Source organism: Eutrigla gurnardus (genome assembly GCF_963514095.1).
Source record: "Eutrigla gurnardus genome assembly, chromosome: 7".
NCBI classification, from domain to species: domain Eukaryota; kingdom Metazoa; phylum Chordata; class Actinopteri; order Perciformes; family Triglidae; genus Eutrigla; species Eutrigla gurnardus.
Genome location: NC_139921.1, coordinates 8,380,950 through 8,395,931, shown reverse-complemented (window position 1 = coordinate 8,395,931; position 14,982 = coordinate 8,380,950). Strand labels below are relative to the sequence as shown.

The window sequence follows — 14,982 nt, the reverse complement described above, 5'->3', positions numbered from 1 at the left end:
AATAGGGTGTTCTAGTCCTAATCTATGTGTACAGTGTCCTGACATATGGTTTGTTGTCATATGACACTATAAATAAAATGCATTTGATTGGAATTGATTTTGTGGTGAACAAAATATCTGTTTAGTGATTTTCTAAACGTAAACTCCCCTTTTCTTCCATTTGGTAGAGAGGAGAGGGAAGAATGGAGATGAGGTGGGAGTGGAGGAGAGGAGGTGGGAGGTAAATAAGGGAAATAAATAACTTAAGTGTTAACCCTGGGTTTTCCGTCCTACAACTCTGGTTCACTTCTTACCGGGGTAGAACGCCATGGTTACGCTGCAGAGCTAACCTGCTCCGGAGCAGGTTATGTTCCAGGTAAGAGATCAACGTGTATAAGAGCACCACCTACTGACCAATCAGCTGTCTTGGAAAATGGCATCACCATTTGTGGAAGAACCTGTGGACCTCGGTGCGTGGATCGTGAGAGGGTCTCTTAGGAAAGCTTGCATTTTCAGGGACCGACAAAACCCTTCGTCTTTCCCTGACGACTATTTATTTGAGAGATACAGATTCTCATCTGACGGTATTATGTATGTGTGTCAGCTCCTGAAGCCGTATGTTGCCAGTGCGACACATCGGAGTCGCACGCTCACAGTGACACAGACTGTGTGCATTGCGCTCTGGTACTTTGCTACCGGCACGTTTATGTATGCTGTGGGTGACGCAGAGAACATCAGCAAGAACATGGTCTGCAGCGCAATCCACAAGGTGGCACCTGCTCTGACAGAGGTGCTGGATGCATTTGTGGTGTTCCCTGGCCACTTGCCCATGCATTCAATCAAAGAGGGCTTTTACAACATAGCAGGTATGTGTACTTGATCTATCAATAAAAATGACTCTATGACGAGGACTGTTGTTCGCTATATTAAAGGCAGCCTACTCCTTTCATAGGGTTCCCCAGAGCGATAGGTGCTGTAGATTGCACGCACATCCCTATCTCCGCCAGTCTGGGGGAGAATGAAGGTGATTTTGTAAATTGGAAGTCATTCCGGAGGCCTCAACATCCAGGTAAGTCTTGCACTTGTAATTTGCAATGCACATAGAACATTTAAATCGCATAGCAATATCTTGATTTAAGTGTGGATTTTTATTTCTTACTTTCATGTAGTAGGCTATAGTACCATTTTTTGTAATTCACACAAGCAGCTACATGTCTTCTGTCATGTATGTGATAGTTGCTGTATCATTCAACTTTTTCTTTAAGGAAGGAATAAAAGTACACTATTAATCTTTGTAAATGTTGGATAAGGATACTCTTACTTTGGTCATAATGACACATTGCCTGCATTCACACCAAGGGTTTGCTGAAAACTTAGTACCTGGATAAATAGAGCTCATTCTTTCCCTTTAAGCACATATAGAAATATTCACACAGCAGTTGACTTTAATGCTTTTATCTTATGGAAGTATTTTAACCCCAAATGCTTTTGCAGATGACTTGTGACCATCAGTGCATGGTCACCAGTGTTGTGGCAAAGTGGCATGGGTCATACTTGTGGCATGTGTGGTGCTCCACAACATTGCTATAGCAAGGAAGGAGAGGGCCCCTCTTGTCGGCCCACAACCCCCTGATGTGGTGGACCCCATCACCCTTGACCACCCTACTGGCAGGGCTGTGAGAGAGGCCATCACAGAGCAACTTTTTTTCCTTTTCACACATTTGGCAAATCATCATTTGTTCCGTCGTTCCTGCAAAAGGCAATTCCGTTTTAGTCGAGTAGTTTCCCCAAATCTGCCAATAAATTAAGTTACTGATTTACCTTCTTTTCGTACTCCAGTTTCTCCACCTGCAATAGTTAAAGACACTATTATCTATTATCCAAAAAATTATGGAAGCAGTGACATAATTTTGTCACGGTCCTTTTGGTCAAGTTTGTATTGGTGAGCACTGCGTCCATAGATGTCTGGCACACTGACGCAACAAATAATATGTTGGAATGGCACAGAAGATCCGTCTTTGGTCCGATGGCCATGTGAGGATGTTGTTGACACGCTTCATGAATTTCAAAAAAACGTCACCATGTTCATCTGGATGTTCAACAATGTTTCCAATGAACAAGTCATCATCATCATCATAGATACAGGCAATGTATTTTCCTGGCTGGAAAATGGAGTTTTGTGGCTGATCTGACTGCGAGTGTTCTGCCTCCGGGTGTTCTGTATCCAAGTGTTCTGAATCCGATTGTTGTCCTGCATCAACATCTGTGAATATTGTATCCTGTGATATTCTTTTCATCTTATTTTGGGAAATTGATGCGATCGTGTTCCACTGATCGTTTTGACCGAGGCGTAACGTCTCTCCAATTCGTACATTTCCTCGTGTTTTTTAATATCCTCTGCACTAACAAAGAAGAATGTAATGTTCTTAATGTTTTCTTTTGCCCATTGAAACATCTCCATTGGTGTCGGAATATGGTTTGCATCAGTGACCTGCAGACTTGCTCGTGCTGCAAGTCGCTTGTCGCAGGCGGGTCTCTTTCATCGGGGATAAGGGGTTGATTTGTGATTTTCAGGAATTTAATGGCCAGCAGTCTAAATATTAAATTGTTTGCACTGAGCATAATACTAAGTTATTTCCACTATTTTTATGCTTTATCATCACTAAATTATCCCTGATCTACATTCCAGACTTCTGGAAAAAATGTCAAATGGTGCATTTTGAAGAATAAAATTCATAAACATGATCATTAATCATGGTGCTAGGGGCACCCAAAAAGTGAAAAATAATTTTGGCCGTTTTTTAGGACTTTGGTGACCCACCTTTCACCTAAACAGTAAGGAATGTTGATTCTGTGTAGTACAAACTGCAATGAACTAACAGACCAATGTTCAGCCTTCTATCACTATTGCAACAGAAGTTATGGGCCTCCAAAAATGCCAAAAAATGAAATGCAAAATTCCAATGTGTCAAAATGGGGCGTGACACTTGAAATTCAAATGGATGCCACGGTCAAACCGTTTGATATATTGACCTGAAACTTCAGATTCCTTTGTTTGGTAACATACGGCATATTTTCACTGCTTTTCAGCAAAATCTGAGAGGTGTCATGTACATGGGTGGCTGAGTTGGCATGGAATGACCCTGGTGGCAGCAACACCAGTGTCTCTCTCACCAGTGGTGCAAAGACTAGAGAAAACAAGCTGTAGAGAAGACACCACGTCCTTGACCTGCCTACCAAGATGGCTGACTAACCTAGCTAGTCTTCAGTGGCTTGCCGAGCTCGAGGCGAATTGAAATGCTAAACTCAATGCATCATTGAAGACCACAGTTATAATCGACTGTAATACAATGAAGCATACCCCCACTCAGAATCACCACCAAAAATAAGAAAGGCAAAATAATAAACCTAGTCAGGGGGCTCAAAACAGTTCCCAAGCTGGTGAAACAGTTTCCAAGTCAAACGCATCACAACCCATACATAGCAACAACCACTGGACTGCTAAATAAGTCACGCTGTTTACAATATTTACAAAAAGGTGCAGGAACTCTGCAACCTCCATCAACTCAACGCAGGGCCTAAACAAAAAAAGAGTGAATGTGTAAGTCATATTATTAGTATTAATAGTCGTATAATATGACTGTCCCGCCATAAGTGAACTAGTAGATCTGACTGATTAAATTAATGTGTAAAGTGCGCTGATAGCTCAGTGGTAGAGTTACTGCCTCATGAACCGAGGCTCCCTGCAGTGGTCCCGAATTCGAATCCGCCCTGCAGCCTTCTTTTAAAGCACATCGTCACTCTAACTCGCCCCTTTAACTCTCACGCTGTCCTCCCGCAATAAAAAGCTGAAAAAATTACATTAAAAAAATGAATGTGTTTCTGAGATGTATTCTTATGGCGTGGTTTATGACAATATCAGGCTCATTCTTTCAGCTGCAATCCCGGCGGTGTAAAACAGATTTGGGAGCAAATAAAAGAACTATAAAAACATAATTCAAAGTGGTAAGTAGGATGTACGCTGACACATAAGTCATTCCCTCGGATGAGAATCTGTATCTCTCATATAGAACATCGTCAGGGACAGACAAAAGTGTTTTGCCGTCTCGGAACACTCTAGTCCTCCTAAGAGACCCTCTCACGATCCACTGAGCTTCTTTTTTTTTTATCTGCGCACCAAGAGAGCTGATTGGTCAGTAGGCGGTGTTTTTCTCCACGTTGATCTCTCGGACGAGCCCCCATAGTCAAAATGCCACAAAGGCCAATAACATAAGAACAAAACCAGTAGTGATGTTACCCGTGTTATTCCTCTGCTTCGGAGCTTGTATTGAAAAAAATGAACCAGTCTAAAGCAAAGCTTGTATCGGTGCTTCATTCGTTCTGTGACAATCACGTGATCAGTGACATCCGAAGCTTCATTTCGCGCTGGTTTCACGCACACCTACGTGACTGCTTCGAAAAATGGTTCAAAGCTGCACTTATTGGTGCGTGCACTGGTGGGTTGTCAGGTAGGAGTCGAGTGAAGTTGAGAGAGTTCTTGTTTGTGGTTGATACAATGCAGCCTGTTGCTGAGAGGGCGGTCCGAGGTGTGGGAACACGTCAATCTGATTACTCCCCACGAGGTTATATTATTTCAGGATAATTTGCTGTTCTGATGTGGAAAGGCTATGTAGATGTGCTATAATATAACCAAATAAAGTCCATCTAGTCCTATATGTAATATGTAGAAGTTGAAATTAATTGTTTTATCTTTATTTGGTCCAGTGTCTGATCTGTGATAAGCAGCTGGCTTATAATAACATCTCTTGCATGATATGGCACTTCTGTGCCAAGCATCATCTACCACAATGAACAAACAGGAAAAGTTCATACAGAATACCAACTTTATTATTTTTAATATGATTTTGTGAAGAGGGTAATTAGTTTTGATGTATGCAGTGTCCAATGTATGCCAATTTATTCAGTGATGTATTTAATTCATACCAAACACCCAAAGATAGAATAGGTAGCTAATCAATGTGGATGTGAATTCATGACAGTGCCTCCTTTAACTTTCAGCAGCAGATGTCGCCATAGAGTGTGAAGCTTCAAGCATTGAATCATTTTCCGATACAATTGGATTGAAGGCTTCGTTTGTTCATGAGGCTTCATTTTGCCATCACTAAAAACAGATTAATGTGCAAAAATGATTTGTTTCCTAACAAAAAGGACTAAACCTGGACCAAAACAACAAAAGGGTCAGATGGGCTGGTGAAAATAAGAATATCGGGTGCTCTGGCCAACCACACAATGGGCCGTCGGACCGGAGACTCTGAACTACCTAAATGATGAACTAAACTTGAAACATCCATCCATCCATCCATCCATTATCTTCCGCTTATCCGGGACCGGGTCGCGGGGGCAGCTGCCTGAGCAGGGACGCCCAGACTTCCCTCTCCCCAGACACTTCCCCCAGCTCCTCCGGGAGGACCCCAAGGCGTTCCCAGGCCAGCCGGGTGACATAGTCACTCCAGCGTGTCCTGGGTCTTCCTCGGGGTCTCCTCCCGGTGGGGCATGCCTGGAACACCTCCCGAGGGAGGCGTCCAGGGGGCATCCGATGCAGATGCCCGAGCCACCTCAACTGGCTCCTCTCGATGTGGAGGAGCAGCGGCTCTACTCCGAGCTCCCCCCGTGTGACGGAGCTCCTCACCCTATCTCTAAGTGAGCGCCCCGCCACCCTGCGGAGGAAGCTCATTTCGGCCGCTTGTATCCGGGATCTTATTCCCGAGTGGGGTTCTGTTATTGGACTTCTGTGCTGGACACGGTTTGTCCATAACGAACACCATGTTCAAACATAAGGGTGTCCATCAGTGCACATGGCACCAGGACACCCTAGGCCGGAGGTCAATGATCGACTTCGTGGTTGTGTCATCTGACCTCCGGCCGTATGTTTTGGACACTCGGGTGAAGAGAGGGGCTGAGCTGTCAACTGATCACCACCTGGTGGTGAGTTGGATCCGCTGGCAGGGGAGGAAGCTGGACAGACTTGGCAGACCTAAACGCGTTGTGAGGGTCTGCTGGGAACGTCTGGTGGAACCCTCTGTCAGGGAGGTCTTCAACTCCCACCTCCGGGAGAGCTTTGACCAGATCCCGAGGGAGGCTGGGGACATTGAGTCCGAATGGACCTTGTTCTCTGCTTCCATTGTTGACGCGGCTGTTCGAAGCTGTGGCCGTAAGGTCTCCGGTGCCTGTCGTGGTGGCAATCCCCGAACCCGGTGGTGGACACCGGAAGTAAGGGATGCTGTCAAGCTGAAGAAGGAGTCCTACCGAGCCTGGTTGGCTCGGGGGACTCCCGAGGCAGCTGACGGGTACCGGCAGGCCAAGCGTGCTGCAGCACGGACGGTCGCTGAAGCAAAGGTTCGGGTCTGGGAAGAGTTCGGGGAGGCCATGGAGGAGGACTATCGGTCAGCCTCGAGGAAATTCTGGCAAACCATCCGGCGCCTTAGGAAGGGGAAGCAGCCCTCCACCAACACTGTTTACGGTGGAGGTGGGGAGCTGCTGACTTCGGACTGGGGATATCGTCGGGCGGTGGAAGGAATACTTCGAGGATCTCCTCAACCCCACTGTCACGTCTCCCATTGGGGAAGCAGAAGACCGGGGGTGGTGGTCCCTCTATTCAAAAAGGGGGACCGGAGGGTGTGTTCCAACTATCGGGGGATCACACTTCTCAGCCTCCCCGGGAAAGTCTATTCCAGGGTGCTGGAGAGGAGAATTCGGCCGATAGTCGAACCTCGGATTCAGGAGGAACAATGCGGTTTTCGTCCTGGCCGTGGAACACTGGACCAGCTCTATACCCTCCGCAGGGTGCTCGAGGGTTCATGGGAGTTTGCCCAACCAGTCCACATGTGTTTTGTGGACTTGGAGAAGGCATTCGACCGTGTCCCTCGTGATATTCTGTGGGAGGTACTTCGGGAGTACGGGGTCGGGGGCCCTCTGCTAAGGGCTGTTCGGTCCCTGTATGACCGGGGCAGGAGCTTGGTTCGCATTGCCGGCAGTAAGTCAGACCTGTTCCAGATGCATGTTGGACTCCGGCAGGGCTGCCCTTTGTCACCGGTCCTGTTCATTATTTTTATGGACAGGATTTCTAGGCGCAGCCGTGGGCCGGAGGGGATCTGGTTCGGGAGCCACTGGATTTCATCCCTGCTTTTTGCGGACGATGTGGTCTTGTTGGCTCCTTCGAGCCAGGACCTCCAGCATGTCCTGGGGCGGTTTGCAGCCGAGTGTGAAGCAGCCGGGATGAGGATTAGCACCTCCAAATCTGAGGCCATGGTTCTCGACCGGAAAAAGGTGGCTTGCTCCCTCCAGGTCGGGGGGGAGTTCCTGCCTCAAGTGGAGGAGTTTAAGTATCTTGGGGTCTTGTTCACGAGTGAGGGAAGGATGGAGCGTGAGATTGACAGGCGGATCGGTGCAGCGGCTGCAGTAATGCGGTCGCTGTATCGGTCCGTCGTGGTAAAGAGAGAGCTGAGCCGAAAGGCGAAGCTCTCGGTTTACCGGTCAATCTACGTTCCTACCCTCACCTATGGTCATGAACTTTGGGTCATGACCGAAAGAAACTTGAAACAAAGTCACGAAAACAGTAGTGCCAGCCCATCCTAGTGATGTGACTTCCGAAACGGGCGTGTCAGCGCTTCTCTGAAGTCCCGGATCGAAATGTTTCGAAACGTTGTGCCGAAAAGCAGTTCTGAAACGCCCATGTCACGTGACTGTAGTTCAGTGATTGAAGGAACACCTCTGTTTCAAAACAGCTATTCCAAGATGGGCAGATCCTTTGAAATACTGGCAAGAGTGACGTGCTGTCTTCCCTAATTTGTACCAACTGACTAAGACATTTTAAGTGTCCCTGCAACAAGTGTACCCTGTGATTATCCATTCATAATCTGCCATTTATTATTCCTAGTGCTAAATTATTAAAGTAAAACATAATTAAATGATATTGAAATCATGTACTTAAATATTTTTGTGATTTTAAACTGCTACTTTTTGCTACAGCGCCCCCTGGTTTTTTATTATGCTAATGTTACCTGGAACATGGAGGACCCGTCGGAAGAAAAGGTATTGAACGTTAATCACATCGTTCTTTTCATGTCATAAAAGTTTTTGTTGAAAATGCATCTGACAGCGTAACGAACGTTTGACTTATAATACGTTTACAATTAGCCTTATGCACGTCAAATGCAACATAATATTTAGGCTAATCAAGCTTAGCATTTTTCTGCTAGAAGCACATGTTACCAGGGCACATTTTTAAATGTCCGTGAAAGTTCTCAGTCATCCAGGTCATCTTATTTGTAATGGAACTGAAACTGTTAATACCGTGTGCATTAAATTAAACAAAAATAAAACTTTAAGTAGCCTGTGTAGGTCAACGATAACTGTCTGTGACATTAAACCAAATTGTGTGTGTGTGTGTGTGTGTGTGTGCGTGTGTGCGTGCGTGCGTGCGAGTGTTGGCATAGTGTGTTTATTAAACTTAGATTCATGACACAGTCTCTTTCTCTCTTTTAAAAGGTGCACATAACTATCCAGCATGGACAAAATTTGCCCCAATTGGAGCAATGCAGGACATGCTGCAAGCTATTCCACTGTCCATTCTGCAGCTCAAGTTTGTTTCAGCCTACGAAGTGGAGCAAATGCAGAAAACATCTGCAGTCCCATTTTAACAGAGCTGTTAATTACCAAGGTAAAGTCTGAACACATTCTCGATGTAGGACATGGTTTGTGTGTCACATCCTTCTTGTATTCTTTTTTTTATATATCGTAGGATCAGTGCATTATATTTTTAAAAACAGCACACCAAATGAAAGAATAGTGTCTCAGGAAAATATATCATCAAGGACTGACTGTAGTAATTCAATTCAATTATGTTCTTTTGTTTAAGGATATACAATTCACAGATGTGGACTGGGATGTCGGCCCCAGCTTCATTACCACTGCTTCTGCAGCTCAACACTAGTAAGAAAACAAGATTTTGTAAAACATCTGGATTTGTGTGAAAAGTCCACCATACAGGCACCACCGACAGTGCCGCCGCAGTCCAGCAGTCAGGCACCACTGCAGTCCAGCAGTCAGTCCAGCAGTCAGGCACCACTGCAGTCCAGCAGTCAGTCCAGCAGTCAGGCACCACTGCAGTCCAGCAGTCAGTCCAGCAGTCAGGCATCACTGCAGTCCAGCAGTCAGTCCAGCAGTCAGGCACCACCGAAATTTGGTATCTTACAGTTGGTGTATATGTGACAACATACTATTCTTCTTGAGAAATAATCATTATGAGATAAAAATTCATCTCACCACTGGCACACCTTTTCAGATGGACATGCCTTTGATCAGGGAGTGGTGGTGCCTTCTTCTAATGGAGCGTTTCAAAATAGAAGGGTATGACAATCCTAAAACATGTTCCAATCTTTGTTAGCAATAACACTCAATGATCAACAAGTGATTTGCTAAGCTAGGTGAACATCTGGCTAAAATCACAGACCGGTAGTTGCCTCTTTAGTTGTGGCTTAGGAGGATCAAAATAAATGACTCAGTAAAATATCAATTATGACATGTAACACTATGTATGGCTGCCTCAAACAGGAATATTTATACATATCAGTTATGCACCAATTATTTATCTTCTCCAAATGTCATAATTTGGATTAATGTTGTGCTTGTTTTTAAGTCATGGGCAGCGGTTTGCATTCTGGACAACTGAGGCGAAAAGCCTGATTAAGGGAGACCTGCCACCTGTGTTCAGAGTGCCTAGACAGAGTGGCCTCACTACTCAAGTTCCACCCCACATTCAAGCAGTCAGTGGCCGCATTGAGGCTGAAAAGGCACTGGTGGACTTCATTGTGCACTCACAAGGAGCTGAGCAGCATTTGATGGTAGTTTTCAAATTGTTACATTTTCTCATTACTAGTGCTAAAAAAAAAAAAAAAAAGGCACGCTGCCACAACAACCCCTTTGTTAGGATTATTCTCAGAAATTGTATCACTCACCAATGAACTAACTAGCTCCTTTTTTAAACTTTAGGATATGCATGTATGTGTATAATGCTATGTAATATAAATGTATACCATTATGTATTTAATTCAACTGCCATTTATAGTCAGTATTTCAGGCAGTTCTTGCCACACAGCACACTAAATCAATAATTTCTTAACCCTTGCCTTAGAGTATACTTGGTGGCAAGCCATCCAAGTGGGCAGTGATGAAGCAAGTCCCAGTTTACCTGGACAGTGAAGAGGAACAGAAGACCCTCTTCAACCATCTTAAGTCACTGCTAGACAGAACTCAAGCAACAGTGAAATACACTGATGAGGTTCAGTTTATTTGTGAGGTTCTCTTTCCAGAGGTGAGCATAACCTTGTGTGTGCTACAGAATTTTAAAAGCCGGCATGAATGGCAGATATTTGTGTTTGTGTATTTGTATCAATTTAATTGCTTAAAATTCTGTTTAGGCCATCATATATGGCATCTCTGCCTTGAATGCCATTTCATGGGAGGAGGCAGAGCAGGTCTTCCTGGCAGGGCCTGCTGTCGATCAAAGGTAAGAGGAGAGGAGTAGGAATTTAGAGTACATTGATGGTTCTTCTATTCCAGTATTTATCATTTTGTCTGTTTTCAGAGTTCTGCAGGAGGCTGGAGAGGCAGATGAAGAAAGACGGCGCACTGCCATAATTTGTGAAAACCTGTACAATTAAAAAAAAAAAAAATTTAAAACCATTTCATTTCATTCGGCGCACTGCCATAATTTGTGAAAACCTGTACAATAAATTTTTTTTTTTTTTTTTAAACCATTTCATTTCATTCATTTCATTGTAGGCTATTTTGAGACTGTTTTGTCATTATAACCCCATGCAAAAGAACATTTAAAAGCATGTAATTTCACTGGAGGTTAATTATTTATTGTTATTTATTTTTTAGTCCAAAATATTTTTAAAAAGTTTAAAAGTAATCCAAGCTTCACAAACAATTAGATCTTGGCGTTTTATTTATTTATTTAGTCAGTCCAAAATATTTTTAAAAGTAATCCAAGCTTCACAAACAATTAGATTCTTGGTGTTTTATTTATTATTATTATTTTTATTATTTATTTTATTTATTTTCCCTGTCGAAAATCCATAAGAAGGGGTCTGAACGGTCCAGACTGTGGAGTTGCAGTTTTACAGTCAACCAGTAGGTGGCACTGTCAAAAAACCACAAGGGGTCTGAACGTGCGGGTCCAAACGTGCGGGTCTGAATCTGCGGTCTCCGGGTCTGCAGAGACATACTATTGCGTGACAAGAGAAACGTACAGAAACTAAAAAAAAAAAAAAGCCCGACATACTTTTCCCCCACAGCACGCTGTGTGTGGTTAATGGCTATAACTTGAGAGGTGTGTGTGCAGAGTTGGACAACACAGAGGATGCTCATTGCTCACTTCACTTCGTCAGTCATCTTGCAAGAATAGACCGTACACAAACGAATACCGCTGCAAAACCTACTCACCGGACCAGTTGTTTACTCCCTGTCTGTCAAAAAGTGAGGTTTCGCGAGATGAGCAGTGGCCGTCTCCAGCAGCTTAGCGTTCAGCAGCAGGGCATGTCTGGGCACGTCAGGGCAGTGACGGCAGAGCGAGGGCACGACCGACCAAGGTAGATCTAAATTATTATTATTTTGTTTTATTTATTATTATTTTGGGCCACACAGACACACACACACACACTCTTTGGGGGGGAAAATCACTTTGACAAGAGGCCACTTTGGGCATCAAGGGGCAAAGGGGCAGGTGCTCCAGCACCCTCCGCCCCCCCTCTGCACGTGCCTGCTAAGGCTCATTTCATAGTGGCACATAATTAGGAGTTTTCTTTGGCCAGAGCATGTAGTTCACAGAAATGGCCACTAGATGCCACTGTAGAGTCAGGTTTCATATTCGTTTCAAGGCTTCAACACATACTGAAACATCGCTTCGAACTGTTTCGAAGCTTCCCTTTGCCCATCACTAGCCCATCCTTCCCATGCAAAGCAAGCCAAGCCAAAACACCAGGCTGCTGAGGGAAGAGAGAGAACCAGACTGTGAGGGCACAGCTCTCTTTATAAGCTGAGGCCTCATTAGGCCAACAAGGTGCAGCTTGGGCCAGGAGCCTTCAATCAGGGTTCAGAAACAGCCAGGCAGCCTGAGGTTCTAATGGAGCAGAGATACAGGCTACTACAATATGAACACAAGAAGAGGGAGCGCATAACAGTTGTTATGAGTGAAATTATTCCTGAAGTAGGCTTAAAATGTTTTATATATTTATCTTTATCTCATCTTTATGAAATGTAATGGTATGTTGAATTCAACAGATTTAGCATCCCGATCGACTGTGATATTGTATAATCCTAGTGTCATAGCTTTATATTCTTCAAAGTCAGCTGCTGCCCTCTGCTGGTAGTGTTTATTCTGTACAACACAACCAGAGAAAAAACTGAGAATCACCTGTGACACTCGGATCAACTCAACTGCAACCAGGAAGAATATTCATGTCTGAAAGATGTGACACGTGTCCATGGTGAATGTATAACTGTAAAACAACATACATCTCAGTATGAGCTGCCTATATGAATGATGCATGATGAGTAAATTTTTTTTTGCTTCTAGTCTCAAGTGTTAGAGTGCTTGTTATATATGTATATGTTTTACTCAAACATACAGCCTTAGTAGGTTACGATACATTTCATAATTTAAGATTAAAGTACACTTGATTTCTATGAATAAATGTCATGGTGGTAATTTGTTGTGTTACAGCTGTATGTTTCCCTGTGCTCTTATCCCTTTTTCCCCTACAGTGGCTGCACAGGTGAGCTAATTCTATAACGAGGTGCACCTGGTCTGGGAGGAAGTCCTTTTAAGTCCTTTCCATACTGAATCCGTTTTAGTCTGACATTTTTCCACATTAGGGGTTTGGTTTGATTTTCTGCGTTTTCTGCATCTTTAAAACAGCGTTTGGAGAGTTGTTTAAGCACTCAGAGCCACCGTAGAGCTACAAACATCCAAGATGTCTACACACAAGTTCATCCACCTCCTCGCTCAAAGCAAGGCACTGTATGACAAACAGTCTGAAGACTATAAAGATGCAGAGATGAAGGACAGATTGTGGCCAGTGATCGTCAAGCAGTTTGGGGTTGGGGGACGTACTGCAGCTGCCGTTCAGGGGCAGGTGTATCGTGGAGATCAGCGGTCTTCTTTTTTAAAATTTTTTTACATTTATTTAGCACGCATTACATGGTGCAAGGAGGGAACAAAGCCAAATAGGCTTGTACAAAGCTCCACCCCTTTCAACAATCACATGTAATAGTTTGAGGCAGTCAAATAACCAAAAGAGGATATAAAGTACAGAGAAAAATCAGGAGACAACATACAGAAGTCATTCAAAATGGATGGAAAAAAACGTGGCAGATGGGTCTACGATAAAAATGATAAATAATATGCTAAATGAAAAGAAAATGAAGCAGGCTGTGATTAACTAGTGATTCATGCCAGGAGAAGATGATTTTTGAGCAGTTTTTTAAAGAAAGAGTGGGAAGCTATAGCTCTTAATGAGGTAGGTAAACCATTCCATAGTATGGGGCCTCTATAAGACAAATTAAATTGGTGATGAGATGAATGGGTGAAGGGTACAAATAAATTATTGTTGTGACTGTAACTAGTGCGATGAAAGTGTATGTTTAGTAGCCGGGTAAAGAAAGTTTGAAGAGAGGCCGGGAGATCTTGGGTACTGTAAATAAACTTGTGAATAAACAAACAAATCTGGTAAGTATTCAGTTTGGAAATAGGTAGAATAGAGAAGTTAATAAAAAGTGGTGCTGATGGAGCATATCTGTTTGAATGGGAAATGAATCTTAAGAACCTCTTTTGAATAATAAATAATTTCGTGAGATGGGTTTGATATGAAGCAGCCCAGACCATGTTACAGTAGTTTAAATACGGAAACAAAAAACTGTAATAAAGAGTTCGATGAGCAGAGGGATGGATTAGAGGACAAACTTTTCTTAATATACCCATCATCTTTGTGGACCTTTTGCAGACAAGGTCTATTTGGTTTGTCCATTTTAGTCTTTCATCTACCAGTACACCCAGGAATTTTGTTGCTTTTACTTGTTTGATTTCTGCTCCATTGATAAATATTTTTGGCAACTCTTTGGGGTAAGACTTATTTGTGCTGCAAAAGACCAAGAAGTTACATTTCTTCACATTTAACGACAGCTTATTAAGTTGAAACCATTTAGAAATAACAGATAATTCGTCATTCACACTGTCAATCAGATATTTGAAATCATTATGGGTTGCTATAAGGTTAGTATCATCAGCAAATAATACAGGAAGAAAATGTTTGCAAGACATGGCTAAGTCATTTATATAAATCAGAAATAATAACGGGCCCAGAATAGATCCCTGTGGCACCCCATGTATAATTTTGGACTTGGTAGAAATATAACCATTTAGTGACACATATTGTTTTCTGTTATACAAGTAATTTGAGAACCAGCTCAGGGCAATATCCTTAATCCCATATCTATTTAATTTGTCAATCAAAAAAATATGATTGAGAGTGTCAAATGCTTTGCTTAAGTCCAGGAAGATCCCAATGGCAAACTTTTTATTATCCATGGCAGATGAAATAATATTGGTTAGCTGGAGTAACGCATGCTCTGTCGAGTGTTTCTTGCAAAATCCATACCGGTGTTCATATAGAATGTTGTTCTCATTTAAGTGCTTGGATAATCTAGTGAAAACTAATTTCTCTAATATTTTAGATATACAAGGCAGGATAGAAATAGGTCGATAATTTCCAAAGTCGTCCGTCATACCTGTCTTAAAGATGGGAATGACTTTGGCGATTTTTAAATCATGGGGAATAACCCCAGAGTTGAGTGAGAGAGTGAGAATATGGGTTATAGGCTGGACTAAGTAATCAGCAGTTTCTTTAATCAAGATGCTCTTAATACCATCATGCCCCGGCG

The 14,982-nt window shown here is 43.2% G+C and overlaps 2 protein-coding genes across 2 annotated transcripts; both read left to right on the top strand.

Moving 5' to 3' along the window:
- Positions 1-412: 412 nt before the first annotated feature.
- Positions 413-1,836, top strand: LOC311015831 (putative nuclease HARBI1; the record flags this gene model as incomplete). Its single annotated transcript, XM_084013272.1, has 4 exons — positions 413-845; positions 932-1,048; positions 1,570-1,655; positions 1,819-1,836. 4 exons carry the CDS (start codon positions 413-415, stop codon positions 1,834-1,836), a joined length of 654 nt encoding a protein of 217 aa, XP_083869398.1.
- Positions 1,837-8,022: 6,186 nt separating this feature from the next.
- LOC311016260 (PWWP domain-containing DNA repair factor 3B-like) lies at positions 8,023-10,556 on the top strand. Its single transcript, XM_084013857.1, has 5 exons — positions 8,023-8,070; positions 8,527-8,698; positions 8,897-8,970; positions 10,172-10,351; positions 10,458-10,556. The coding sequence occupies exons 1-5, from the start codon at positions 8,047-8,049 to the stop codon at positions 10,548-10,550; spliced, it is 543 nt and encodes a 180-aa protein (XP_083869983.1). The 5' UTR covers positions 8,023-8,046; the 3' UTR covers positions 10,551-10,556.
- The last annotated feature ends 4,426 nt before the right edge of the window (positions 10,557-14,982 follow it).